Here is a 26,548-nt window from a genome sequence, read left to right as displayed (position 1 = left end):
ATTGTGAAACAGGAAGAGACTACTGATTTTGGGGTAAATTACCATCTGCATATAAGCAAATGTGTAAATTAACAAGGTTCAATTGAATAATGAAACATAGCGCATAGCCTTATGTAGAGTTTTGGTCAAAATAATACAATGATTCTCCCTAAAAGCCAAGTTTTTACCCAAGACTTTTATTGTCCCACCTTTAGTAACTGAAGCCCATTAAGTCCAAAAATGTAGAAGGATCAAGAGGACTTTCTGTAATCCCAAGGTACTATGTACTGAAAGGAAATGTTTTCAAAAGGCACAAAAGGCAATTAGGTGCCCACTAACCGCTATGTCTTAAATGCTAGGGACCAGTATGCTTGGTTGGGTGTCTGATAGCAACTGTTAGGATGTGAAAATAACATGGAAGAAGTAAACCCTTCTGCAAAAGAGCACCAGACTTCAACGCAAGTTTTTCCCTACCTAAAGACTGCAAAAATCAGGCCCATTATCTTCATGCTGCTCCTGCACAAGCAGTTACTTGCAAATACAAGACTCCCATCAGACTGTGTTGTGCTACCAGCTAAACAAAGCACGCACAAAAACATGTAATAACTTGACCATATTTAAATTCTTTATTACGGTGGGTTTTTAAATGTATCTTTTTCTCTGACTATTTTAGAAGAGCTGAGTTCATTTATAAGAGATAACTCCTTTTCAAAAAATGTTTAAAATATGCCTCTGGTAAAACATTAACAATGGGCTATTACCAGCAGGACAGTGGGGTGGGAGGAGGTATTGTTTCATATTCTCTGTGTATATATAAAGTCTGCTGCAGTTTCCACGGTATGCATCTGATGAAGTGAGCTGTGGCTCACGAAAGCTCATGCTCAAATAAATTGGTTAGTCTCTAAGGTGCCACAAGTACTCCTTTTCTTTTTGCGAATGGGCCTATATACATCCTCAAGAATTCAAACTGTTGTATCTTTATGTTCAGGTGACCACACTTTTCTGCATTTTCAACAAATATGTTAAATAACTACAGTTCAGTGTCATACTCACCAACTGGAGATTTAGTCATACCCATCAAGTCTTGCCATGGAGATGTTACGTGGAGACGCTTTGATTTTTCTTCAGGTGCAACCTGAAAAACCCACAGAACTTATTTAGTAATTTATGTTTATATTACAGCAACAATCATGCCCCATTCAGGATTGTGGTCCCATTGTGCTAGGCACTGTACAAAAGACATGAACCATACTCTGAAGAGCTCAGTAAAACAGGGAAGAAAAATTTCTATTTAAGATTTGCTTTTGCTTCAGTTACAGTTGCAGTATGATTTATTTGACAAAGCAACAGATAAGAACTTGAGAAAAAGGATATTTGGCAAAATATTCAAAATCTTACATGACATTTATAATTTCTAAATTAAGCATAAAGTTTGCATTTTTTTCCTAAATATTTAAATTTACTTCCATTTATAAAACAAGGAACACATATCTGAACACTTTAGGCACCTCTGACAAATACAATAAATTAAAAAAACAGCAGCCCCATTACATAAAACACTACTACATAACCATACAGCTCCCCACTTCCTCCAATTTCTTATTTTCCGTGAACATCAAGCCCAAAAATATTTGCTTCTTCAGAAAGTCTATTAAGATTTGTAAGTAATGACAGGTAAATAATGTATAATGGGAAAGAGAGTTAAATGATGTTTGTTCAGTTTCTTTGAATCATCCCACAATGTTTCAAAGCTACCAGAGCAATACTTTCCATAATGGGCAAAAGCCAGCACTCCCTACCCCACCAGAAAAAGCAATAAAAATTCAAGTGAGAGGCAGCAAAGGAAAGTATTTTGGTGGTCTTTGTGATGCAATTCTAATAAAAAGCCCACTATTATTACATATTGGTGACTGTAACCTATGTTGAAAGAAAAAGAAATCAGGGATACTGAAGACAATATTTGAGAGTTTGAAGGAATGTTACACAAATGAGCTAGTTCAGTGATGAATGTACCTGGCATATACTGAGACTGTGCCTTTGTTCAGCAGCCAAAAATAGGGCTTAATAAACCGAGATAGCTAATTCTAGGGACATATCACTGGTCTCCAACCCAATAAGAAAGAAACAAATTGGAATATGACGACACTGACAAACTCATACTGGTATACGGACTCACAAGTTTGCTTTAAACTGACGAACTGTATATTGATTCAAATTTTTATAAGTGAATAAGATGTTCCATCTTCAAGAAACTCAGCCTATTTTTCAAAGAAGTTCTCACAGATTTGGATTGCCGCTAGCCAAGGCACACCAAGCAATAGTTTGGCTAGCAGTTTAAAGATTCCAGTTTTAAGCAGTGAATTAATTCTACCAAACCAAGCAGATGCATTACCATAATCCATTTAGGGATGTTTCTTTCATCATCTTGTACTATCACATCCACACGAACTCTGACTTTCTCTCTCATTTCCAGCTCAGAAGGGTTTAGAAGTCGAATGTCCTCCTTTTATTCACAGAAGCAAAAACATGTCAAATGCAACATCCAAACAAAAAATGTTTACACAGTAACAAGTTAGTAATAGAAAACTTCACAAAACATATTCAAATCATAGGGATTTCAAACTTGAAAAAACAACAACAGAACAGTATAAATATTGACCAATAAAGACAAGCCCAATCAGGTCACTGTATTTCAAGTAAATGCTGTTTATATTGGAAGTCAGAGAGAGTAGTATAAAATGTTCAGTAACTGTAATCTAACTTTTCAATTATATATATTCTCTGGTTTAAGAAAAAATATGAAATAGTGTTTACATTAGATGCATGTATAAATAGCAATATGAAACAAGAAATTCACAGTCACCTCCTAAGTCCTTTGGAACCACGTGTACTTGTGAGATGTGAATAGCCTAACTAGAAGCCAATACCACTCCAACTACTTTCCATCTGAAGTATTCCAGCAGACTTTCTTCACCTTTAATTTATTTATTTTAAATAGGAAAAGTTTGATAATGATTTATGGAAAGATACTGTCTTCTCATAGCTATACATCACTGACAAGTTGGGTGATCCTAGGCAAGTCAACCTCTGTGCCTCAGAGTGCCCATCTGTAAAAAAGGTTAATAATACTTCAAAATATTCTGAGACAAAATTTTGTAAAGTACTGAGATCCTTGGATGCAAATAACAAAAATGCTAAATATTGTATACTAATAAATGAGATACAAATTATAATCCATACTCCTAAATAAAAGGGAGATTTGTCTCCATTCTTAACCTCTACTTAACTCTAGATTCTCTGGCCTTCTCAGTGTTAATACGGGCCTTTACCAAAAACATAGGAATTGCCATACTGGATCAGACATGAGATCCACCTAGTCCAGTTTCCTGTCTTTGACAGTTGCCAACACTAGATGTATCACAGGAAAGTGTCAGAACCCCACAGTTGGCATGCAGAGCAAAGTAGAGCAATCTGGACCCCTGCATTAAGTCTTAGAATCACTGAACTGGAAGGGACCTCGAGAGGTCATCTAGTTCAGTCCCCTGCACTCAAGGCAGGACTAAGTATTATCTAGACCATCTGTGACAGGCATTTGTCCAACCTGCTCTTAAAAATCCCCAGTGATGGAGATTCCACAACCTCCCTAGGCAATTTATCCAGTGCTTAACCACTCTGACAGTTAGGAAGTTTTTCCTAACATCCAACCTAAACTGCCCTTGCTGCAATTTAAGCCCGTTGCTTCTTGTCCTATCCTCAGAGGTTAAGGACAACAATTTTCTCCCTCCTCCTTGTAACAACCTTTTATGTACTTGTAAAAACAGTTATGTCCCCTCTCTGTCTTCTCCTCTGCAGACTAAACAAACCCAGTTTTTTCAATCTTCTCTCATAGGTCATGTTTTCTAGACCTTTAATCATTTTTGTCGCTTTCTCTGGATTTTCTCCAGTTTGTCCACATCTTTCCTGAAATGTGGCACCCAGAACTGGACACAATACTCCAGTTGAGGTCTGATCAGCACAGAGTAGAGCGGAAGAATTACTTCTCATGTCTTGCTTACAATACTCCTGCTGATACATCCCAGAATGATGTTTGATTTTTTTGCAACAGCGTTACACTGTTGACTCATATTTAACTTGTGATCCACTATGACCCCCAGATACCTTTCCACAGTACTCCTTCCTAGGCAGTCATTTCCCATTTTGTATGTGTGCAACTGATTGTTCCTTCCTAAGTGGAGTATTTCGCATTTATCCTTCTTGAATTTCATCCTATTTACTTCAGATCATTTTGAATTTAAATCCTATCCTCCAAAGCACTTGCAACCCCTCTCAGCATGGTGTCATCCACAAACTTTATAAGTGTATTCTCTATGCCATTATCTAAATCATTGATGAAGATATTGAACAGAACCAGACCCAGAACTGATCCCTGAAGGACGCCACTCGTTATGTCCTTCCAGCATGACTGTGAACCACTGATAGTTACTCTCTTATAGTAGCTCCATCTGGGTTTTATTTCCCTAGTTTGTTTATGAGAAGGTCATGCAAGACAGAAACAAAAGCCTTACTAAGGTCAAGATATACCACATCTACCGCTTCCCCCACATCCACAGGGCTTGTTACCCTGTCAAAGAAAGCTATCAGGTTGGTTTGACACAATTTGTTCTTGACAAACCCATGCTGACAGTTATTTATCTTCTAGGTGTTTGCAAATTGATTGCTTAATTATTTGCTCCATTATCTTTCCAGGTACAGAAGTTAAGCTGACTGGTCTGTAATTCCCTGGGTGTTCCTTATTTCCCTTTTTATAGATGGGCACCATATTTGCCTCTTTCCAGTCTTCTGGAATGTCTCCTGTCTGGAATGTCTTATTGTGGTTTCTAACAGTTAAAGATTGGCTTATGCATTGAGGCATATATTTTAACGTGCCTTCAAACTCTGATTTTTAAAACAACTCCAGATTGCATATGGATATCAAAACTCTCTTTTTGATTTTGCTAAATTCTTGGCCTCAACCCTGTGAGGCAAGGTGTTTCAGTCTAATTACACATTGTATTGATTTTGAATTTGCCACCAAATATCATGAAATGGCCCTTTGTTCTTGTGTTAAGAGACAAGGAAAACTAATTCATGATCTATTGCTTCTTTACAATTCATTATTTTATATATTTTTATCACACCCACCTCCTCTTATTTAACTCCTTTCTAACATGAACAATCCCCATCTGTTTAATCTCAGATGAGGACACACCATTTATTTATATTCTCCATCACACTCCCTATGTATCTTAACATCATTTGCAATTTTGAATGCTCTGTGCATTGACCTGAGGTCTTCACTGAGCTGTCTAAAACTCCTGTCCCTTTCCTGAGTCAACATTAACTTCAGAAACCTGTAAAATGTTTTCAATAGTTCAATTTTTTCCCCAATCCAATGTATGTTACTTTACATTTATCAACATTGAACTTAATTTGCCATCATATTGCTTGTTTAGGGGTCTCTGAAATTCTTCACTGTCTTCTCTGGGTCTAGAAACTCCAAACAGCTTATATGAAATGGCTCTGTTTGTGTCAGTCCAGATCACAAATGCACGGAAAGCGTTTAATAATATTAATCAATAACCTTGTATTGTAAGCAATCTCAGGTCTGAACAAGGATGGAAAATGAATCTCCCTCCCACATCTACAGTTGGTCACTAGCACCAAAGAAGCATATAGGCAACGTAATGGAGAAAAGGACAAGAAAGTTGTATTAGTATAGTGCTTGCTGTTGGCCACGCTGTAATTGACCTGTGGATGAACAGGAATTAAGTTTGTGGCTGTCAGTCCAGAACTTGTCACCTACACAAAATCCCCATGAAAATATTTTAAATTAAAAAATCCAACCCCTTAAAGCATATGCAAAAGGTATAAAGCAGAATTGTTTTTACCTTGAGGTTAACATTTTCAAATTTTCTTCTAATCGAAACCAAATCAGCTTCGCTTTCGGTATCTACAATTTGAAGTTAAACACTAAGTAAATTCCAATTCATCCAAAACCAATGCAATATATTTGTATTTCTGGGAATGATTTTAAACTGACACTGTGAAGACCAAACTCGCCAAAAAATTACATCTTGAAAAAAATACATTTTTACAAAATCCTTAAGAAATATGCTCCTGTACTATATTTTTAACTTCAATCTCATTGAAAGTCAGTGGAACTTGGGATCCGAAGCGCCTAAGTCACTTTTGAAAAATGGCATAACCAGAGCTCTTTGAGATGGACTATGTATATTCACACTCATGGAATGCGCTGGACAGTGTAACTCAAATGGTTGAAATGTCTCACAGGAGTGACTGTTAGAGAGCTCACATGCCCCTCCACCCCACCCTCCATTCCCAAGTGTTCCAAGGGCAAGGCTATTAAAGGGAGCATGGTGCCCTCTGCAACCTTAATTCCTTCCACGGTTTTCTCAGTCAGTATTTCATTAGGACTCTGAAGAGGACAGGAAGGTTGGCAAGGAGTGTGAATATGCAGAGTCCATCTCAAACAACTCTGGTCAGAGGTAAGTAAACTCTGTTTTTCTTCCTTCAAATGTCCTCTGCATATTCCCACTCATGGGCACTCAATACCCTATTCAGTGTTCAGGGAACACCAAACGAGTCTTCTAACCTTGCTTTCTCAGGTGGAGAGTTGTAAGAAGCGTAAGAGTTTTTTTCCCCCACTTCCCTTATAGGCAATGTATCTTGCAGATCTGGTAAATGATCTGACTGTGAACTTGTGTGATGCACTTCATCTAAAACCATGACAGAAGGAGCTGAAAGTACTGGTGACAAGGTTATCACCAGTTGCGGAACCAAAGGCTATCACCAGTTGCAGAACCAAAGTCTCTATGAAGTTCACTAAGAACAAAACTTTCCTTAAATCACAAACTTAGCCAAGACTAACACCAACTATAAAGCAGGAAACCACACTAAGCTAAAGCACTATAATAATCTAAGTGAAGGATCTAGATTAATGGAGGTTTACATCTATCTGATCCTGCAGTTGGAAGGAACTGAGTCTGCAGAGGGTGCCATGCCCCCTTTTAAAGCCTTGCTCTCAGACCATTAGAGAACGCAGACAAGTAGGAGGCGGCATGCATGTTTTAACAGATATAGGAAGTTGCTATAAGAAGTTGCCACCATCTGGGCTACAGCAGCCATAACATCCCATGAGTACGAATATGCTGAGGCGATAGATAAAGACATTTAAAAAGCTAATGGCGACTGTCCTTTTAATTGTCAGAAATGTCACATCTTGAAATGGTTGTTTTCCATTGATAGATAAATGCAGAGGGGCATTTTAAGAGATATACTATGACATGCTTATGGATAGGGCCCTACCAAATTCACAGACATGAAAAAAAGCATTGTGGACCGTGAATTCTGGTCTTATGTGTGCTTTTAACCTATACTATATAGATTTCACAGGGGAGTTCACGTTTCTCAAATTGGGGGTCCTGACTCAAAAGGTTGTGCAGCGGGGATCGCAAGGTTATTTTACAAGGGAAGGGTGGCGCGGTTTTGCCACCTTTACTTCTGTGCTGCTGTCAGAGCTGGGTGGCTGGAGAGCGGCAGCTGGTGGCCAGGCGCCCAGTTCTGAAGGTGGTGCCCCGCCAGCAGCACAGAAGTAAGGATGGTAATACCATACCAAGCCACCCTTACTTCTGCGCTGCTGCCTTCAGAGCTGGGTGGCCCGAGAGTAGCAGCTGCTGACTGAGGGCCCAGCTCTGTAGGCCGTAGCAGCTGTGCAGCTCTAAAGGCAGCACCACCACCAGCAGCAATGCAGAAATAAGGGTAGCAGTACCACAACTCTCCCTACAATAACCTTGCAACCCCCTCACCACACACAACTACTTTTTGGGTCAGGACCCTAAAATTACAACACTGTGAAATTTCAGATTTGAATAACTGAAATCATTAAATGTATGATTTTTAAAAACCTCTGACCATGAAACTGAAAAAAAAAGGACCATGAATTTGGTCGGACCCTACTTATGGAGAAGTTTCATTTTCAATAATTATACCAAAGAGATTATGTACCAATTAATTAGACTGCTCAACTGTGATATGAGTTATAAGTAGAACATTACCAACCATTACCCTACTCAAAAGCACAAATCTTGCTCTTACAGATAGAAAAAGTCTCATCTGAAATACACATGTTGTGTGATGTCATTCAGAACACAGCTATTTGAAGACAACAGTATTAATACAAGTGTCATGACCAAGTGTCATGACCAACTAATAAGTCAGTCAGGAACACAAAACATTTTCAAAAGTTTGAAATGGAGACTGACAATCATTGCAGGAGTCCTGGTCTCTCTTGCAGACACATCATGATGGCTCAGTTCAATGACTCACTTGCATGTCCATTAAAATTACTCCCCATGCCTTTCTGGTACAAACCTCTTAGGCACTATGGTGATACACACAAACCAACCAAACCAAAAAATAATAATAAACCACTCATTTCCATTTTGGAGTATGAGTTTTCATTCTCTCTCCCCCTTTTGATTTATGAAATGGCAGACAGATGCAAACGAACCTATTTCATACTTAGAGAGACAAGGTGGGGGAGGTAATATCTTTTATTGGACCAACTTCTGTTGGTGAGAGAGAGAGAGAGAGAGACACAAGCTTTTGAGTTTACACAGACTCTTCTTGGATGCCATACCAGTCACTTCTGTGCTGGGGTCTAATCAAGGACACGAATGTTGCACTGGTCAACAATATGGTCTCATACAGTCCCTACTCAATACTTCAGCTACAACATATTAGGAGTGTAAAAAGCAGACACAGATTAACCCACCATTTTAATTATTTTGGAAAAATCACAACGAGCAGGACTTTCATGCATTTTAAATTAATAAATACTAATGGCAAGATTAATAACTTTTTTGAAATCTTACCTGTGTCAGCAACTTGAATCTCTTCATAGGAGTCTATAAAGGATTTCCTAGCAGGTTCCTTGAAATAAAAATACACATGAACAAAGTCACAAGAACTAGTAGCAGTTTAGCTCTAATAATCTGGACTACTTGAATTCCCTTCGCCATTAGTTCCACTGTCACTGCTGAAAGCCCAATTCTCTTGTGAAAATGACTATGTCAAAAAGGCATCTAAAACAAAACTGCTCCTAAAGCCTATTCTTGACTCTCAGCTGAATACTCAATTTTTTACCACTTTTTCCTCCATTTATTCCCAGAGAACCAACATAAAAGTGAGAGGAAGCTAGTGTGTACTCGGTTACACATTATAATATAACAGCTCAACAATGATATAGTGATGGGGCTCAGATAGATTGGTTTAACAGCTAAATGAATTTTAATTATTATTAATGTATCTTTACTGTCGGTAATCTATGAGCCAAAAAGAATCCAGTTTGCACTTCAGAATCCATGTTGAGTTTGTAGACCTGGCAATTAGGGGAAAAAAGCATACTTATAAACTGAGTACATTTCATCTGGTGTCATGCGGAGCCACTAAATCTTCAACACCACAATGCTATTCTTGGAGTAGAATCAAGAGCAGAACCACCTAGTTTCAAAGTAGTACCACACTTGAGGTTACTTAACTGCTATATGAAGGCTGCCTTGCAAAATGGTCATGGAACTTTACCAGCTGAGAAAAAAAAGTTTACTCTCTCATCCTCTATTATGAGACGGATACTGAAAAGAACAGAGATCTTATTTGCCTGTCAATTACAGTTGCTTGCCACAGGAGAACAGAAATTTGCAAGAGCGATTGACTTACTTTACTGTAGATACCATTACATTATAGAGAGAGTCAAATGAAGTTCTCTACTTCATCAAAAAAAGAGACTGGTTATTTGCAACTGGTTTTCTTAAAACTATATTAATATTCCCCAGAATATGGGGGTTTGATCCTGCACCCAATGAAATAACTGGAGTCAACAGGGAAAAAAAAAAGTCACAATGTATGCAGATTAGGCTCTTAACAGTTTACTTAAAAGATTTCAGTAGAGAAAATTTCAGAGTCAATATTTTTAGGAACTTTTTACATTCCAATGCAAAGGATACTCCTACAGACAAATAGCTTTTTTTTTTACATGTTTTCAATTGACATCTTGCAACGAGGTTCTTCAAGAACTCTGGTAAAACAAATCTAAACAGTATTTTTCTATCTAATCCAAAAATGCACTTTGGACTGAAGACAACAGCAAAATGCAGACAGACAAAAAACTTTCATGAACTTGAGACAGATAACTAGAAAAACAATGTCATTACTTAAAGGGCGCAACAAACCCAAGAAGCCTGCCATACTGAATTTCAGGTACTGTTTCACATTTGATCCTGAGAAGGAGCAAGTCCCAAAAGCAGCTAACCCTTAAAGAGCCTGTAGAGTTTACAATTGACACATTAAACATCAGTAAGGTTAAAAAAACCAAAACCAAACCTATCTTCAATTGAAAAACAAAACAAAACCCCATCTGGTAGGTGTTAAAGCCCACAAGAAATAGCTCTTTCACTTCAGATTAATTTAAAATAGAGGCTGGGATTCAGCGAATGTTCATATATTCACAGCACAGGAGGGAGGAGATAATCACACGAGGGGCAAAGAGTTATAGAAGACATAATACAAAAGACTATTTCTATATGGCCTTCATATAAACAACATGCATTCCTTGATAAAAAGTGAAATAAAAAATACAACTATGTGTGCAATACAAGAGGAAAGAATATTGTAGTACACTTTAAAAACAGTAAGAACATGCTTAAAAACCTCCCCCGCAACTTTAGAACAATGGTGACTAATACCAGGGTCCAAATATAATTTTCCAATATTGTTGAGAGCTATAACCAGAGGAAAAAAAACAATAATTGCTCTATGGACCATACTGCTCACTGGCTTTCCAGCTTCACCCAACCCATAAAAGCCTCTAGACCCAGATGACTTAAGTTTAGCAGGATTCATTTTAAATCAGCAGTCGTTAGTGTAAACTGATGCCACCTGACACACAGAAATGGATGAACAACATATCCATCCATTGCAGTTAGCAAATGAAGTCTCCCCCACACCTTATGTGCACAGGGTCCAGTATCCCAGCCTTGCAGGAAGGTCTCTGTTACAGTCCCACTCACTCATTCACCAGTTGGGAGTGTGGGGGCCATTCCTGGGGAGAAGCTGTTCAGCAGCAGGTTGGCCTCCTTGCAGCCAGGAGCTAGCTCTCCTTCTCGTGGTCTTGGGGATCTCTGTGCAATCCCCACCAAGACCACAGCCTTCCCTGCAACTTGTGCCTGTAGTGTCATTGGCCCTGCAGCTGTCCAGGGAGCCTCCTGCAATCTTTCTGTTAAGCTGTGAAAATGTACTAAAAATCTTGAGGTCCAATTATATCAGGGTTAGACAACTAAGCAGTACAGTTTAGTTGAACTTCTGTATGATCTGGGGTGCACCAAATGCAAGGGCATATTAGATCCAGGTTTGACATGGTCTGAACTCTGTTGCACCAAGTAATACAATTAGAAACCATTGTGCCTCAGCGCACATAAAATGAGGCCTCAAACTCATCTTGTAGATGGGGGATACAGCTGATAAGGGTATGGTGAGGTACAAAACCCATAAAAACTGCAGGCCACCTCCAGTTGCTCCATTGCTTTAAAGATAGAAAATGTAAATTAGATGATCTCAGTAACTATGAGAATAAATTTTGTTTCAAACCATGCACATACTAACAGTAATAGCTCTTCTAAAAGGATGCAACTGGCCATAAAGAAGGCATGTGCATTCAACAGCTGGGGAACTATATGGGCAATTCTTGAAGGAGATGCACTGCTGCAATACCGTAGTAAACAAGGAAGAAAAATTCCTCATTTTTCAAAAAGATTGTATCTGTATTAGACAGCATGGTAATTTAATTCAATAATTCACACACTTATTTTAAATTAGGCTATCATAAAAATCATACAGAATCCTGCATGAAGAAAAACATAGTAATTATATTTACAGAGTCATACATTCATATCTAACACATTCACATTTGCCAGAAAACCTTATGGTGTCCATACCTGATGTACTTTTAAATCTTCATCTTCAAAATCAGAGATCCATTGCTTTCGTGATTCTTAATTAGAAAGTTTGAAAAAAGAAATCTATGTTAGAATGCGACATATTGCAAACAAGTGTTACATTTGCATCCAAAAACTGATTTAACTAATTTCTCATTTAGACATAAATATTTATGATTAAAGTATTTTCTAAATAAGTAAACTCTGGAAAGGTTTAACAAATTCAGAACACAGACAAAGAAATGAAAGAAAGGAAGAAAGACACAGTCAGATTTTCACCCAACATAAATTGGCATAGTATCACAGAAGTCAATGAAGCTATGTTCATTAGATCAGCTACAGATCTCACCCAATGCTTTTAGACAGATACTCAAAAGCCTCCCTAGTAGACAACCACAAGCTATTTGTAAAACACCGCTAATCTCTAGGGACCCAATCTTACAATACTTAAGCAACTGTCTAACTTTCTTTATGTGGGTAAGTTCTACTAACCTCATTGGGACTACACGTAAGTCAAGTTATACACACACACACACTTAAGTGTTTGCAGGATCAGACCCTATTTCTCTACAGTACAGGTAATATTCACCTTTAAAATATACAAGTTGCCCAAAACCAATTATTAACATTCTCAAATGTTATGGGGGAGAGATTTTCAGGGGAACAAGTATAGTTGGGTGCCAAACTTCCTTTTGTACCTCTAGAAGTCATCCCTCTACTTCTGGACTTTTGCATATTCCCTTCTAGCTATGAAGCTTTTCCATAAGCATTGGTTCCTGGATATTTTTACTCAACTTTTTAAAGTTGTACACATGAAAAAAAATCAGGCTGTAGATACTGGAAATTACATTCAAAGCACAAGACTCTCTCTTTTAAACAAAAAGATTTACAAGGTTTACACTACAGTCATTAATTTACTCTTTTAGGTAGATAAATATTTATACTACTTATAACTAATAATTACTGATTACGAGTTGCAAATACTATTAAAACCATTTATAATGTTCTAATGAGATACAGCACGCCTTCTTCTGTGTTCTTTGCGTGATTATTTACATAGTGCCTAAAAATGTGCTAGAAAACAAGGAAGGAGACGATTTAGAGCTAATTTTTTTACCAATATATAAGGAAAAATAGAGTATCATAAATATACATTTGTCTAGTTTCAAGTACCCTTTTTATTTTGCCTGCTCCAGATACCGGCCTCAAACACAGCACTGCATTAAATGAACACTATTTACACAAAATAATTCTGCTGGTGTTCCCAGATCCGAGCCTTCCTGCACTACTTCACCAATACCATCTTGCAACTGTCAGATGTGCCATGACTGAACCAGAGAGCGACACCTCCATGTGCACACATCAGTTTGAGCTGCTATACCAGGGGTGGGCAAACTTTTTGGTCCGAGGGCCACATCGGGGTGTGAAACTGTATGGAGGACCAGGTAGGGAAGGCCGTGCCCCCCAAATAGCCTGGCCCCCACCCCCTATTCACCCTGTCCCACTTCCTGTCCCCTGATTGCCCCCTTCCGGGACCCCCCACCCCAAACCGCCCCCGCCAGGATCCCAACCCCCTATCCAACCCCTCCTGCTCCCTGTACCCTCACTGCCCCGACCTATCCACACCCCCACCCCCCGACAGGCCCCCCGGGACTCCCACACCCTATCCAACCCCCCCGTTCCCTGACAGCTCCAGAACATCTGCCTCTGGGACGCCCCGCCCCTAACCACCCCCTGCTCCCTGTCTGCCCCCCGGACCTGCTACCCAACCCACCCGCCGCCGCCATGCACTGCCACCACCGCCCCCTTACATGCCGCTCAGAGCGGCAGGAGCTTGCAGCCCCACTGCTGGCGAGGCTGTGGGGGAGGGAGAACAGCGGGGGAGGGACTGGGGCTAGCCTCCCTGGCCAGGAGCTCAGGGGCCAGGCAGGACGGTCCCGCGGGCCAGATGTGGCTCGTGTGCCATAGTTTGCCCACCTCTGTGCTATACCTTTCCCGCTTGCTCCCTGAAGTGACACCAGAAAGTGGATATTCCTCTGCCTACATTTCCTGGTACTGTCTTTGAGAGTCACAAGAGAAGAGAAAGAGGGGAGGCAGTTTTCTGTGTATTTTGAAGGGATATCAGGGAGGTTTGGGTTTTTTCCACCTGCTACTTCAGGAGCTGCTTTATGTGCTTCATATCTTTCTGGTATATTTTGGGCAGCCCATCTTAGAACAGTTTCTTCCATTACAAATTGTGCTTCCCCTCCTTGGCTTAAGAGGGATCTTGTCTCCATCCCTATATTTTAAATTTTTTTTTTCCCACAAGAAGCAAGACAAATGTAAAGACCATAACAGCATCTGTTGTTATAAAAAGAGTCTAAAACATGTTCCATGCTTTTTTCTCCTTTAAGAATCCAGTGAAAGAGTCTACTTTGTGCTTCAGTCCCCACCATCTTCTCCCTTAGCTTATTAGTACACCAGAAGCACTCAGCCTGACTGATTAAAAAAAACAATCAAATTTCCTTAAAACCGGTGATTATATCGGATGCCAACTTTATTTAATTTGTATTTACAGCTGCGAATACTCTTGAAGGGTAATTTGATTCTTGATGCTAAACTAGATACTGTCCTTAATAAAATGTCTCAGATGGAAAACTGATTTGAAGTAGTTGAGAAGAAACCTGAAAATATGAAGAAAAAGCCTTTGGCTCTGGAAACAGAACTAAATAGGTATCTTAAACAAGGATAACTCCTTGTTATATTGGAAAACAGGATCTAGTTTCTCAATAGTAGTACAGCCTCTAATATCCATACATGGGACATGCTTTTGATGTGCACCAGAGGCAGGGGAAAAAGAGTAATTAACTCAGTCTGATATTACATTATTAGCAAGAATTTGATTCTCCTCTCTAGAACGAAGGATACCTAATAAAAGTTCTGTACCTAAATCTTCCTAATCTGCTGGTACTAAAACTGTAGTGCTTATGTCTTCTCATGACAGAGCGCATGTGATGCAATTGGTCTGCAAAACATGGAAACATTATGTATAATAAAAATATATGTATAACCAAATAGTCTAAAGCTACCCATCCATGTCTGACGTGGAAAAAAAAAGTTCCTGCTGAAGGCAAAATTTGTTGCTTTTGCTTTAACTCAGAGGTGGGCAAACTATGGCCCATGGGCCAGACCGTCCTGCCTGGCCCTTGAGCTCCTGGCCAGGGATGCTAGCCCCCAGCCTCTCCCCTGCTGTCCCCCCACTCCTGCACAGACTCAGCTCACCATGCCGCCAGTGCTCTGGGTGGCAGGGCTGCAAGCTCCTGCTGGGCAGTGCGACTGTGAGAGCCACTGGCCTGCCCCGGTGCTCTAGACTGTGAGGTGGTGTGGTTGGCTCCAGCCGGGAGGCATGGCTGCCAGTCCTGGTGCTCTGAGTAGCATGGCAATGGGGCAGGGAGCAGGAGGGCTGGATAGGCGTGAGTGTCCCAGGGTGGCCTATCAGGGGGCTGGGGTGTGGACAGGGGTCAGGGCAGTCAGGGGACGGGGAGGGTTGAATAGGGCGTGGTGTCCGGGGACAAGGAGCAGGCGGGGTTGAATGGGTCAGGGGTTCTGAGGGAGGCAGTCGGGGGCGGGAAATGGGAGGAGGCAGATAGGCGGCCAGGGCCAGGCTGTTTGGGGAGGCACAGCCTTCCCTACCTGGCCCTCCATACAGTTTCGGAACCCCAACGGGCCCTCAGGCCTAAAAGTTTGCCCACCCCTGCTTAACTGCTTCAAGTCTGTTCCTAGATAAACTGACGTTAGTCAAAGATCAAAGTGTTATTTATTTTTATTATGATAGGGAAAAACCTTTTGGCTTCTTAAATTAGGCATATGGGGATCCTGCAAATATTTGTTCATTGTGCTCAATTTTACAGATACAAGTATTCGCACTGAAGTCAATGGGACAAATTTCATGCCTAGCAGTTTGCAGGATGAAGCCTTCGAGAAATGCGTATGGAATTATAAGGGGAGGAGGACCAAACAAGACTATGATGGGATTACTCGCATGCATAAAATTAAGCACCTGAGTTTATGCTGTTTGCAGGATCAGGGCCTTAGCTTGTAACTCTTAGGATCACAGGGATCCATCTTGCTCACTTTGTGAACACGACGTACATCTACAGTGCACTGAAAATATCTTTTAGCAATATATTTTATTTTTAAAATGCTGATTCAGGGTTACATTACTCCCAACTTAACTGTGCTACTGAGAAGCAATAAGGGTAGTCATATCAACCAAATTTCTGCTTTTGTCCCTAGAGAGCAAAATCTATTAAACATCACAGAGGGATTTTTTGTTTGTTTGAAACTGGAACAAACATCCCCTTTATTTAGGTAAGGAAAAATTTGGCCTGTATGTTAAACACCACAGAAATATCATTCTGCCAGGAGTTTAACACATTTCTTCCTTGGTCCTCCTACCCGCACTGTACACTTTGTATTCTGTGTTAAAATTGAAATTAATATATTTGAAAATGTAAAAACATCCAAAAATATTTAAGTAAATGGCATTCTATTATTGTTTAACAGTGCGATTAATTACGATTATTTTTTTCCACCTACTGATGCTTGTCTTTGCAACCTGAATGTTCTTTGAACATAGGGGTGGTTTTGGTTTGGTTTTTCTTTGTTAATATATTGTTAGACTGGGTTAAAGGTGGACTTTTGGATAGGGAATGAATGTAGATAGCACAACAAAAGGATGTTAGGGTCAACTATCCTTTAGGGGGTTCAGCTGATGTAATTACATTCAAATGATGGGGGAAGAGAGTTAAAAAAGTGTATTGTTTATATGGGTCAGGTGTGAACACAAGAGCAGTATTCATAAATCAAATGGTGTAATAGAAATTCTCCCCGAAAAAAGGTTTCTAGTATATGTTAACTGTAGGCTTCCTCCAAAGGCCACTGAAGTCATATGATCACACCTCCTAACTTTCTAATTTTATAATAGTATGTGTATATGCTGACAGGGGTGGGGGGAGAATGGTAATTAAAACATATTCTTAGGTAGTGGAATGAAATTGAGACAGTGGAACAGCTTGCAATGGAGACTTCAAAAGACAGCGTTTGATGTCTCTGCACTGGGAAGTCTTTGCATTAAGCTCCGGATTTGACCCTAGCCCTGCTATGTGCTAATCGCATTGAGATTAATGCCAAAGAAATGTATTTGTTCGGTTGGGGGGGGGGGGGGGGGAGGGGGGAGGAAGGGAGGGGTTGTTTTGTTTTTTAGTTCTAAAGGCTTGATTTGAACTACTTTTAAATCTCATCATCTTTATTGTATGCAAGGCCATGTAGAAGAAAAAACACTTCACATCTTCTGTTTTCCCCCCCCTTTTTGAACTTAGTTATGCTAGTCTTAAGTCCTCCTAAGCAAGAAATACTTTACACTTGTTACCAAAAATGGATGGACAGCATGAATGTTTCTCTGCTTTTGTTCTGAGGCAAAAAAATAAATTTTCCAGTTTTTCTTTTTGTTTACGTATTTGTATTAGGCCTGTCAAGTGATTAAAAAAAATTAATTGTGATTAATTGTACGATTAAAAAAAAGCAATTGCATGACTAATCGCACTGTTAAATAATAACAGAATACCATTTATTTAAAGATTTTTGGATGTTTTCTACATTTTCAAATATATTAATTTCAATTTCAACACAGAATACAACACATTTCCCCTCCCCCCCACCAAGTTTGACCCCTTCTGCCTTATCCCCTCCAGACTGGCTATTCCAGCCCTGTCTCTTCCCCACCTGTGGCTCCTTGTTCCAGGCCCTTTCTCCTTGCCTATCCAGTCCAAGTCTCCACCCCTCAGGATTCACATTCTAGTCCCACTCTTCTTGCCCAATCACCGTCCTAGTCACCCTCCTCAGGCTCCTCATACAATCTAAATCTCTCTTCCCACCACACCCCTATGCTCTTCCCCCACTGTTTCTTAGTGACTGTCTCCTAGACCAACCTGTCCCAGTGTCCCCACTCCCCTTCAGCTTCTCATCCAATCTCAGTGACCCCATCCGCACCACCAACCAGTTCCCAGAAGCCCATCCCCCACCACCTCCCAGTCTTAATCTCCATGCCCAATCAGTCCCAGTCTCCATTACCCCCGCTATCCTCAATCCCAGCTTCTCTCTCTCACTCCTTCCAGTCCCAGTTTTACCAAACAATTTGTCCCAATTTACTCCTTACCTTCCCCCCTGTACAGCTTTTGTTCTCTCTGCATTCAAATCAGACTGCTTCCTCCTCCACGCTGTCTGGGTGCTAACTGGGGGGATGGGTCCCTATGAGCACAGGAGAGACAAGCTTCCTGCTCTGATTTTCAGTGTCCAGCAGCACCTAGGCCCAGAGCAGCCATTAGAGGGAGTACCCTGCTTAGCCTGCATAGCCCTGGGCTGGAACGTGCTCAGTCACTCTGTAAGGATGACTAGGGCCCAACCAAAGTCATGGCCATGGAAAACACTTCACGGACTGTGAAATCGGGTCTCCCCCATGAAATCTGGTCTTTTGTGTGCTTTTACCCTATACCGTACAGATTCACAGGGAGACCAGCGTTTCTCTACTGGGGGTCCTGACCCAAAAATGAGTTGCAGGGTGGGGTAGGGGTGTCGCAGTATTGCCACCCTTACTTCTGCACTGTCTTCATTGCTGAACGGCCAGAGAGCGGTGACTGGTCGCCAGGTGCCCAGCTCTGAAAGCAGCACCCTGCCAGCAGCAGCACAGAAGTTAGGGTGGCAAGACCATACCATGCCTTCCTTACTTCTGTGCTGCTGCTGGTGGCTCTGCCTTCAGCACTGGGCTCCCGGCCAGCAGCCACCGCTCTCCGTCCGCCCAGTTCTGACAGCAGTGCCACCGCCACAGCACTGCAGAAGTAAGGGTAGCTGTATCACAACTCCCCCACCCCCAACTCCTTTTTGGGCCAGGATCCCTACAAATACAACACCGCGAAATTTCAGAATTAAATAGCTGAAATCATGAAATTTACGATTTTTAAAATCCTATGACCATGAAATTGACCAAAATGGACCATGAATTTGGTAGGGCCTTCAAGGATGACAAATGCACATTCCTGTCACCTACCGTAGTCTTGAGGAGATGGAGAATGTTTAGTCACTCTGTGGGGACCGGTACCTGCGCTAGGAGCTGAGAGAGGCTCAAACATGCTCCGTGAGGATGGAATCTTCTGGGATTTTAGCTGCTAATATCAAACTACTGAGCATGGGAGAGTTGCTATTTTCCCAAAGGCTTATAACTTGACCAAATGTAGTTAGATTTTCACAAGGATGGCAAATCCACAACCCTAGCAAAAAACCCCATCCTCTCCAGCCCAATTTCAAGTCCCTGCTCCAAAGCCTGAAGGCACTAGAGCTTTTCAAAGAACAGGTCACCAGAATATAATGGGGTAAAAAACCCTTATTTTAACCTAGACTGGTTCAGCCATTTTTGAGAATAATTCGGCTGAAATTTTCCAAAACTCAGCCTGAGGCAAACATCCAGCATGGAAAATTTCAGCTTGAAAGAATTGGTTGCTAGAAGTAACTGAAAACAGGGTCTTATAATAGGAAGTGTTGGGCAATCTTAATAGGCAATGATACCAACCACACCTACTGGGTAAGCACTCATCTCAAGCTTTTTTTAAATCCACATTTCAGAACCTTTTGGAGCATTCATCTGACCTCCCTTCACTAACAATTTGCACTTTGAAGAGTTCAGATTTAAAAACAGGACTTTTAAAAAATATCCCATAGTAAAAATGTATATGATAATTAGGGCTGTAGATTAATCGCAGTTAACTCACACGATTAACTCAAAAAATTAATCGCAGTTTTAATCGCATTGTTAAACAATAGAATACCAATTGAAATTTATTAAATATTCTGGATGTTTTACGACATTTTCATATATATTGTATTCTGTGTTGTAATTGAAATCGAAGTGTATATTATTTTTATTATAAATATTTGCACTGTGAAAATGATAAAAGAAATAGTATTTTTCAATTCACCTCATAGAAGTACCATAGTGCAATCTCTGTGAAAGCACAACTTATAAATGTAGATTTTTTCGTTGTTCCATAACTGCACGCAAAAGCAAAACAATGCAAAACCTTAGAGCCTACAAGTCCCACCCAGTCTACTTCTTGTTCAACCAATCGCTAAGACAAAGAAGTCTGTTTACATTTACAGGAGATAATGGGGCCCTCTTCTTATTTACAAGGTCACCCAGAAAGTGAGAAAAGGCATTTGCATGGCACTTTTCTAGCTGGCATTGCAAGGTATTTACGTGCCAGATATGCTAAACATTCGTATACCCCTTCATGCTTCGGCCACCATTCCAGAGGACATACTTCCATGCTGATGATGCTCGTTAAAAAAAAAATAATGCATTAATTTAATTTGTGACTGAACTCCTTGTGGGAGAATTGTATGTACCCTGCTCTGTTTTACTCATATTCTGCCATATATTTCATGTTATAGGAGTCTCGTATGATGACCCAGCACATGTTGATCATTTTAAGAACACTTTCTCTGCAGATATGACAAAACGCAAAGAAGGTACCAGTGCTGCAGCTACCTTTAGAAATCTCACACTCGACCCAAGGTTTAAGAATCTGAAGTGCTTTCCAAAATCTGAGCAGGACGATGTGTGGAGCATGCTTTCAGAGAGCAACATTTCAATGTGGAAACTACAAAATCCGAACTATCGAAAAAGAAAATCAACCTTCCTCTGGTGGCATCTGACTCCGATAATGAAAATGAACATGCATCGGTCTGCACTGCTTTGGATTATTATCAAGCAGAACCTGTCATCAGCATGGACACATGACCCCTGGAATGGTGGTTGAAGCATGAAGGGACAGATGAATCTTTGGCGTATCTGGCATGTAAATGTTGCCAGCTACAACAGAGCCATGAGAATGCCTGTTCTCACTTTTAGGTGACATTGTAAACAAGAAGTGGGCAGCATTATCTTCTGCAAATGTAAACAAACTCATTTGTCTGAGCGATTGGCTGAACAAGAAGTAGGAATGAGTGGACTTGCAGGCTCTAAAATTTTACACTGTTTTATTTTTGAATGCAGCTTTTTTATACATAATTCTATATTTGTAGATTCAACTTTCATGATTAAGAGATTGCACTACAGTACTTGTATTACGTGAATTGAAAAATACTATTTCTTATTTTTACAGTGTAAATACTTGTAATGAAAAATATACAGTGAGCACTGTACACTTTGTAGTGTTGTAATTGAAATCAGTGTATTTGAAAATGTAGCAAAAAAATCCAAAAATATTTAAATAAATGGTGTTCTATTATTAACAGCGCAATTAATTGAGATTAATTTTTTTAATCACTTGACAGTCCTAATGATAATCTTAAAAAAAAAAAAATCACGCTTTTTATAAAGGCATACTAACATGTCCAGTAGTGCCACTGTAAAAATATTTTCTGGAGTTGAAGATATCTGAGGTCTTTAGTCTTATAATGCCTAGCATATTAAAAGCAAATGTATATTTCTAAAACAACACATACAGTGATATGGCATTTTTATTTTGCTTTTGAAGAGATTAAATATAGTACATGCTGAAATATGTAAAACTTTTCCTTTACCTGTGATTTTTTGACATTGTGTGGCCCTCTGCAATTAAAAACAAAAAAGAGAAGAGTCAGAACAATCTTAGAACAGTGTAAGTTATTTTGCAAGACACTTATTTACTTTGCTTATTTATTTATAAGGGCCCTGATTCTGTAAAGTACTATTCAACCTCAATTCCCAACAGCTTTTGGTTGCAGTCTAAGAGGTTATTGACCTACAAAGCACTGAATATCCCTAGGATCATCTTACCTGAAGCACCACCTTGCTTTCTCACACCATACTGCTACTGTTAAAATCAAAGACACACAAACTGCAGATACCTTGGTATATGAGAGAGCTAAGGAGAGAGCATTCTCCTTTGGGTCCCCTCGAGACTAAAAATTCACTCTTCGTTCCTTTAATCTGCCCAGTTCAAAAAAATCCAGATTTGTTGACCTTCAAGACACTCCACACAGCCCACCTTTTAGAACAGGCATTTGGGAGAAGACTGAAGGTTTGGTTTCTTACAAATGTTTGTAATATACATTTGCTGAGGAGGCCAATATTTGTTTTCTGGAGTGACGCAGGAAGAGAGGGAAAAAAGAAACACATAAAATATAATTTCCACAACAATAAGGGAGGAAGAAAGTTGAGCTTGGCATGCGCACACTTACGCTATGTCTACGTGAGACATCTTACAGCAGCAGAGCTATACTGATGTAGCTGCGCCGCTGTAAGATTTTGTGCTCTAGGCCGGTGGGAGAGAGTTCTCTCGTCGGCATAATTAAATCATGTCCAATGAGCGGCAGTAGCTATGTCAGCGGGAGAAGTTCTCCCACCAACATAGTGCTGTGCACGCTACCACTTATGCCAGCGAAACTTATGTCACTCCAGGTGTTTTTTCACACCCCTGAAGGACATAAGCTTTGCAGACGTAAGTGGTAGTATAGACATGGCCTTAGAGACAATTCAGATTGCTAAACATTGTCATTACTTTAGTTCAATCTCTACAAAACAATGCATGTAAATAATAGTAGAGGTGGGACCATTGGAGGCCCCAGGGCAGAACTTAGCCAACTGCTGTCATTTTACCTCAAGTATATTTTAAAGTCAACAGTGATATGCTGAAGAGGTACAAGAGTATTGTTAAAAGACCTTCAAGCTGTATTCTCTCAGCAATATTTTTTTTGGCCGCTGAGCTTATTAGCGCTATGAAATGGAGAACTATTTCTCTTTGATTGTATCCCACAAATATTCTTTGGAACAGCAAGGTTAAATTAAGGAAATCATACCATGCAAGAGAGTTATTAAATACCTTATGTAGTTTTTTCTTCCATTCATTAATGTTTTTTTCTGACATATCACCCCATAGCTGTGGTCCTAGATATAACAAAACAGAAATTACAACAAACATTTTGCATGCGTTATAGTATATGTTTATGTTGAATAACCTCTCTCTATTTAGGGAGTGTGTTAGGCAGTGAAAATGTCATCAAAACCAAACTACACCTGCAGGGCATTTACGTTGTGTGTTGGCCAGCAATTTATATGAAAATGACTTCTTTAATGCAGTTCTATGTTTGAGATGAAACTGAATTAAGTCCATAAATTCAAAGTTAGTTTCCTTAATGACATAACTCGGCTCCATTGCATGTTATGGCCCTGAACCTACAAAGACCTAAGCAAGCAGCTAACTTTGTATGTGAGTAGTCCCATTAAATGCACCAAGCCTATGTGGAGTGTACAGCAGTTCACATATGTAAGTCTTTGCAGTAATGGGACCTATACGTAGTATTTCATATAAGGTGTAAACAGATGTTACAAAAAGCAGACACATTACGCCAGACACAGCCATTGCAAATTCACACATTCCAAGCAGCAAAAATGCAAACACAAAAAAATCCGACCTTAATCCTTAACTCCTGAAAATATATTTAATTATATTAAGATTGTAAAAGCCTTTAAAAACACAGCCTAAATTCTGAACCTAGGACTACTTAATAGTTGGTATTTTTGTAGCATTTTACATATGCCTACAATAGTTAAGTTAACCCTGGTAAGGCACTTAGGTATCCATCCTCATTTGACAGGTAGGAAGCTATAGCAGAGCAGTTCTTGACTCCAAGTAACATATTCAAACCATTACACCACATTGCCTATTACATTGCAGACCATACAACATTTTAGACAGATCTCAGCCTTTTGTGTTCGAATCTCCTCATATACATACAACCCTTCTGATGGATGACAACTTTTATGAAACTTTGGAAAAACATGACTTCCCCCAATCTCAGTACAGTAACAAAATTAACCATGTGCTCTCACAGTGAAGAAAAAGTCTTCTTCAGATAATAATCTATTCCATCCAATGAGATACTGCAAAACATTCACATCACAACAGCTTTTACATAACAGCTTCTGAGTTCTCCCCTTCATTCTCTTTTCTCACTTACATTCTTTCCTTTAAACTCCTCTTCTACCCTAATGTTTGTTTCTTACAACTCACTATAGTAGAGCCCCAATACCGTTTTTTGTCTAAATAATGACTAAAATTGTAACTTGCTTTTACCCTTCACCCATTGCTACATATGGACATAGACCCAGAGCCTGTAAAAATTATCCATGCGTTGCATTTTACATATGGTTTTTCCGGTGACTACTCCCATGGGTAAACTACAGCAGATACTGAAGTTTTTTTTAGGATCTGGGCCACAGAGTGAATTATTTTTGCCAGACATTATCCAGTCCTATTTGTGTAAATCTGTACACCGTAGTAGGTCTGAAAAAAAAAAAATGAAAACACCGTTATTTTAAGGAATTCTTACCAATGGGTGTATCATAAGTCAATGATTCCATAGAGACAAGTATATCATCTTCAAAAGGATAATTGTACTATTTAAAAAAAAAAAAAGACCATCTTAACAATTAGAAATGATTGGTTAAATTTTTTAACAGCAGAGGTTTTACATAAAGTTCAACGATTTTCATAAGCTTGGTTTAGACTGAAAAACACACACACACAGACTTTTACTTTCAAATATTTTAAAGTCTGCAATCTGACAATACCCTCTTTTACATGAGATGAAATACGTTTTTAAAGGATAGAAATACTGCTGTCCCAGGGCATAAACCGAACACTAACTGAAAGGTGTTTAGAGGTAAATGTCCACCATGGACAAGATATCCCGCAACTGTCCCTTACAGGACTTCTTCCACTTTCCTCTGATGTAACTGGTTTTGGCCACTGATAGACTGGGAATCTGATTAGAGGGACGGCTGGTCTGATCCCGTAAGGCAATACAGTCTAGAGGGGTCTGGCAAGATGAGAAAGAGGCATTTACCACCATCACTGTCTAAACGCGATCACCAAGAAAATCAAGGGTATTTAAAAAAAAATACAGCGCATACGTATTTTTAAAGTTTATAGATAAATATGGAGACCAAACAAAAATACTTGGGGAACTTCCGTCTCCCGGGCGCTGGAGCCACCCCCTTCCCGGGCAGCAGCGTGGGCGCGGCAGTAACTGGCTTGTGACCGGCGACGTCGCTGCCGCACACAACGCCCCCGGGACGGAGCCACAATCTTCCCAACACTAACTCCCAAACCCAGACTCCGAGCCCGGAGTAAAAGGCCCCCGATGTCCCCGGGCGGGGGCGCCGCTGGGGGCGCAGCAGCGCCTTTGCAAAGTGACCCCAGTCCCGGGCTACTGAAGTGACGGGCGGCAGCTGGGGGACAGCTCACGTTGCGCACCGTCCGCGCGGGAAAGCGGCGCCTGAAAGGTCTGAGGCGAGTGAGCGCCCGGCCCGCCAAACGCCGCCAGCCCGGGCTGCTGGTTGCGGTTGCAGGGAGGGCAGCGGGGCCTCCGGACTGTGCCCGCGCGGGGAGCCGCGTCAGCGGCCGGGCCGCCCTGAGCAGCCACGGGCGGCGCGTCGGAGCCCTGCGACCCCCGCGCGAGCTGCGCGTAGCGCCGCCCCGGGGGCCTGGGCCGCGCGACTCCCGGCCGGGCCGTTACCGGAGCCGGGGTCACCCCGGCATAACGACTGGGGGGGGGGTACGGTGACGAAGCCCCGCCCCCAGCCTCACCTTCTCGATGATCCGCTGCAGGGAGTCCACGAAGCGCGCGTTGCTGCGGCGCAGCCTCTCTTCCAGCTCCTCCATGACAAGACGCCCCCGCCCCGCTCCCCCGGTGTGTGTTCGTCGCCCCCTCTCGCCGATTCAAACTTCGCGCCGCCTTCCGCAGCCCCGGACAACCCGATTGGAGATGGGCCGTGTCACTTTATTCGGAACAGCCAATCAGTGTTCCCAGTTCCTTTCGATTGGCTATCGTTTTCGGAATGCCTGCCCTTTTTCTTATTTTGTCCCGCCCATCTCCTTGCCAGAGTTTTCTAAGTGGACGCTGGGCTCGGAAAGGCTGAGGATTGGGAAAAAGGTCTCTATTCTACCTAGCAACACCGGCCCATCGTTAGTCCCTATTGGAGGCAGCATTCGGGTGGCCTCCTATTGGTCACCGCGACCCTGAATTATTATTATTATTTTTTTAAAACTCTAGGGCTTCCTGGACCCAGGAAGAGAAAATGCTGGAGAGAAGGGGAGGGGTAGTTCCTCTGCCTGCTCCAGGGAGGGTCTGCTCCAGCCTCTTCATGCCCAAAATCACTTTTTGAATTTAAGGGCAACCCAGGATATATCCCGCCCCTTCCCCAAAGAGTCAGAGGTGTGGGGGTTGAGCACCCACCGGCACCAGGAGAAGTTGGTGCCTATGGGTCCAAGCTCTGGGAGGAAGTTTTGGGGCAGGAGGGGGTCCGGGCTGGGGCAGAGTGTTGGGGTGCAGGAGGGGGTACAGGATGCTGGCTCTGGGAGTGGGATCAGGGTTGGGGCAGGGCACTGGGGTGCAGGAGGGGGTATGGGGTGCTGGCTCAGGGAGGGAGGTCGGGCTGGGGC

General features: G+C 41.1%; 1 protein-coding gene across 3 annotated transcripts in view; it reads right to left on the bottom strand.

Annotated features, from left to right (window-relative positions):
- Window positions 1–25,791, bottom strand: part of HJURP (Holliday junction recognition protein) — a 40,513-nt gene extending 14,722 nt beyond the window's left edge. For all 3 annotated transcript variants that reach the window (XM_077820910.1, XM_077820911.1, XM_077820912.1), the window contains exons 1-9: window positions 25,694–25,791; window positions 24,435–24,501; window positions 22,925–22,989; window positions 21,645–21,672; window positions 12,030–12,085; window positions 8,913–8,970; window positions 5,907–5,968; window positions 2,372–2,482; window positions 1,033–1,114 (exon numbers count right to left, since the gene is read on the bottom strand). In XM_077820910.1, the coding sequence (XP_077677036.1) occupies window positions 1,033–1,114; window positions 2,372–2,482; window positions 5,907–5,968; window positions 8,913–8,970; window positions 12,030–12,085; window positions 21,645–21,672; window positions 22,925–22,989; window positions 24,435–24,501; window positions 25,694–25,768 (604 nt within the window). In that variant the 5' untranslated portion in view covers window positions 25,769–25,791. The remainder of the gene's footprint in view (window positions 1–1,032; window positions 1,115–2,371; window positions 2,483–5,906; window positions 5,969–8,912; window positions 8,971–12,029; window positions 12,086–21,644; window positions 21,673–22,924; window positions 22,990–24,434; window positions 24,502–25,693) is intronic.
- Between the last annotated feature and the right edge of the window lie 757 nt (window positions 25,792–26,548).

Source organism: Eretmochelys imbricata, chromosome 1 (genome assembly GCF_965152235.1).
Source record: "Eretmochelys imbricata isolate rEreImb1 chromosome 1, rEreImb1.hap1, whole genome shotgun sequence".
Lineage (NCBI taxonomy): Eukaryota > Metazoa > Chordata > Testudines > Cheloniidae > Eretmochelys > Eretmochelys imbricata.
The sequence above is the reverse complement of the archived record's forward strand: the minus strand, read 5'-3'. Positions and strand labels throughout refer to the sequence as shown.